The following is a 2,761-nucleotide window of genomic DNA, read 5'->3' on the forward strand; positions in this document are numbered from 1 at the left end:
ACTGAATGGCACACACACGGTCTCAACTGTCAAGGCTTCAAAATCCTTCTTTAACCAGTTTCCTCCCCTTCATCTGATTGAAGTGGATTTAACAAGTGACATCAATAAGGGATCATAGCTTTCACCTGGATTCAACAGGTCAGTCTATGCCATGGAAAGAGCAAGTGTTCTTAATGTTTGTATACTCAGTGTATGCATATATATACATTTATATTTAAAAAAAAGAGCAACTGTAATTTGATGTGTTTTTATTAACTGTGACATGAAAATAACATTCTAGTGTTGCTCTCTGGGTGCTGCTGTGAAGAAACAGAATATACAGTAATCGCATCAGCAAACCTCTTCACACTGAAAAAGATATACAAGTCATGCAACCCTGTGCCCACGCATGCCATCAGACGTCCTATAATATGATACTGTATATTGTTCTATCAAATAAACATTTACAAACATTATTATTATATATCACATGTATCTTTATATTCCCTTATCCAACAAAAAGCAATAAGAAAGCAAGTAATTATTTTATCATTCCAACTAAATTGCAAAAGGAAAACAAACAGGCTTCTGGCTYGAAAGATGAATCCACTAAAACCTTTCAATAGTGAAACCAGTAGCAGGGGAAATGGCAGCAATTCAGGCACTTATTAAACCATCACTTCAAAAGGAATTATCAGAACTCTTGCTCAAGTTGAAACACACACACAACTACAGTACAAACTTTGATGTAGATGAAATTTTTTTCAGACACCATGTAATTCAAATGAAGAGTTGGTTTCCATTCTTCTGAATGGGTCAGCAGGAGATTCAATGGGATTTAAAGGATTAAACGTTACGCTCCATCATTGATCTGATCCATACACCAGCAGGAAACCAGTCCTGTTGTGTAATAGGTTGGTGTAAATGTGTCAGGCGTAACCTACTAAGTGGTCTGAATAAGATACAGCTGTACATTAGAGCTAACAATAAACCTAAACCAGGAGGGCCTGGGAAAAGAATGTTCCATCCAAACCTCATCCAATTACAGGAAAAGTAAGTAACTGAATGCTATAACTGCAGAGTATAGTTAAATGCTATAGAAATGCCGCAACATCTGAAGTGTTGGCCCTCCCACTCCTGTTCCCTAGCCCATGGTCTATAACTGTGAGTCAGTAGAGGTGGGGTGCCAGCCCTCAGAGGTCCAGGGGAGGGGAAGCTGGGTGTCGCAGAGCCTCAGTGGCGGGGCGAGATGGTGGCACGTGGGGCAGTGCCCAGGCCCTGGTAATTCTCGTGGGCATGCTTCTCACAGAACATCTCCTCTCCCACCCAGAAGTGACCTCGCATCTTCAGGTTGAGACCGCACTCTGGTGTAGAACAGGTGTAGCACTCTGGGTGGCGGAAGCGGTCGTCCATGATGCGCACCGCCTGTGTACTGCAGACAGATGGACACAGTCGTACTCAACACAAACATTGTTTCTGCATGTTTCTGCGTATTTGAATCTTTGTACATTACGCACACAAACACTGTAGAAAGGCTTATTAACTCAGCTCCTCTGTATTTATGAGGAATAACCTGCACCTTAAGGAAACGTATCAATGTCAGGGCTTGTATTTGTCAGCAGCTTATTATTACTTATTATTTGTCATCAGTTACGCAATTACCCCTGTGGACAGAGAGAACATGTCACAATTACCCCTGTGGACAGAGAGAACATGTCACAATTACCCCTGTGGACATGAGAACATGTCACAATTACCCCTGTGGACATGAGAACATGTCACAATTACCCCTGTGGACAGAGAGAACATGTCACAATTACCCCTGTGGACATGAGAACATGTCACAATTACCCCTGTGGACAGAGAGAACATGTCACAATTACCCCTGTGGACAGAGAGAACATGTCACAATTACCCCTATGGACAGAGAGAACATGTCACAATTACCCCTGTGGACATGGAGACAGCATGTGACATGAGGTGACTCTTACACAATGCTGGTGCCACACTTCTCACAGGTGTGGTACTTGGGGACTCCGCCCCCGGGTGATGTGGGTTTGGGAGGGGTGGGTTTGGGGGAGAGTCCTGGGAACCGCACAGCTGCCTCTGCATAGAACAAACCAGAGAGCAACAGAGGAGAGCAGAGTCAGTCAGAGCTGACACAGTTTGTCTGAACACCACCAGTTTATGATCCGGGACACACACTTCATGACACATGCTGGTTGTTGTCACTTCATAAAGCTCTTATTACCATCTCCGCTTGTAAAAGTAAAAACAACAACACTCACACTCTGCTGTCCATTGAAAACAATGCTCTAGGTCAGAGTATGTATGCAAGAGTTTCCTTATCTGACTTTATTTCTGCTTTGGACCAGGGGATGGCCTGATGTTTCTATCGATATCAAATAACTGTCTGAGTAGCCAGACAGAATACAAGGTTGATGAAACAATTGAGTAAAATTGTGGTAAATTGTACCGAATTGGACAATATCTGTTATCGGACAATAACCTCTATCGACCTCGGAGTTGACATCCAGTTGACCCATCAAATAGGTTTCAAACGGGACAGTACATCCTACACACCTGTTTATTAGACCAGCGTGTCACAGAGAGAGAGAGAGAGAGAGAGTGAAGACGAGTGTGTTTATGGGAGGCTCTGCTCACCCTTCTCATCAGACTCCAAAACCTCCTGCAGCATGCGGAAGGTGTTGGACTGTCGAGGGGCCGTGCGAGACTCCTTGTTCTCCTGGATCATCTTGTAGACCTCTGAATCCCGGTCAAA

The 2,761-nt window shown here is 43.7% G+C and overlaps 1 protein-coding gene across 1 annotated transcript in view; it reads right to left on the minus strand.

The window, feature by feature from the left end:
* Positions 1-233: 233 nt before the first annotated feature.
* Positions 234-2,761, minus strand: part of pdlim2 (PDZ and LIM domain 2 (mystique)) — a 68,835-nt gene continuing 66,307 nt past the window's right edge. Inside the window, exon 10 of the mRNA XM_023978926.2 lies at positions 234-1,411. Within this exon, the coding sequence (XP_023834694.1) occupies positions 1,213-1,411 (199 nt within the window). The 3' untranslated portion in view covers positions 234-1,212. The remainder of the gene's footprint in view (positions 1,412-2,761) is intronic.

This window comes from Salvelinus sp. IW2-2015, linkage group LG33 (assembly GCF_002910315.2).
Source record: "Salvelinus sp. IW2-2015 linkage group LG33, ASM291031v2, whole genome shotgun sequence".
Classification (NCBI taxonomy): domain Eukaryota; kingdom Metazoa; phylum Chordata; class Actinopteri; order Salmoniformes; family Salmonidae; genus Salvelinus; species Salvelinus sp. IW2-2015.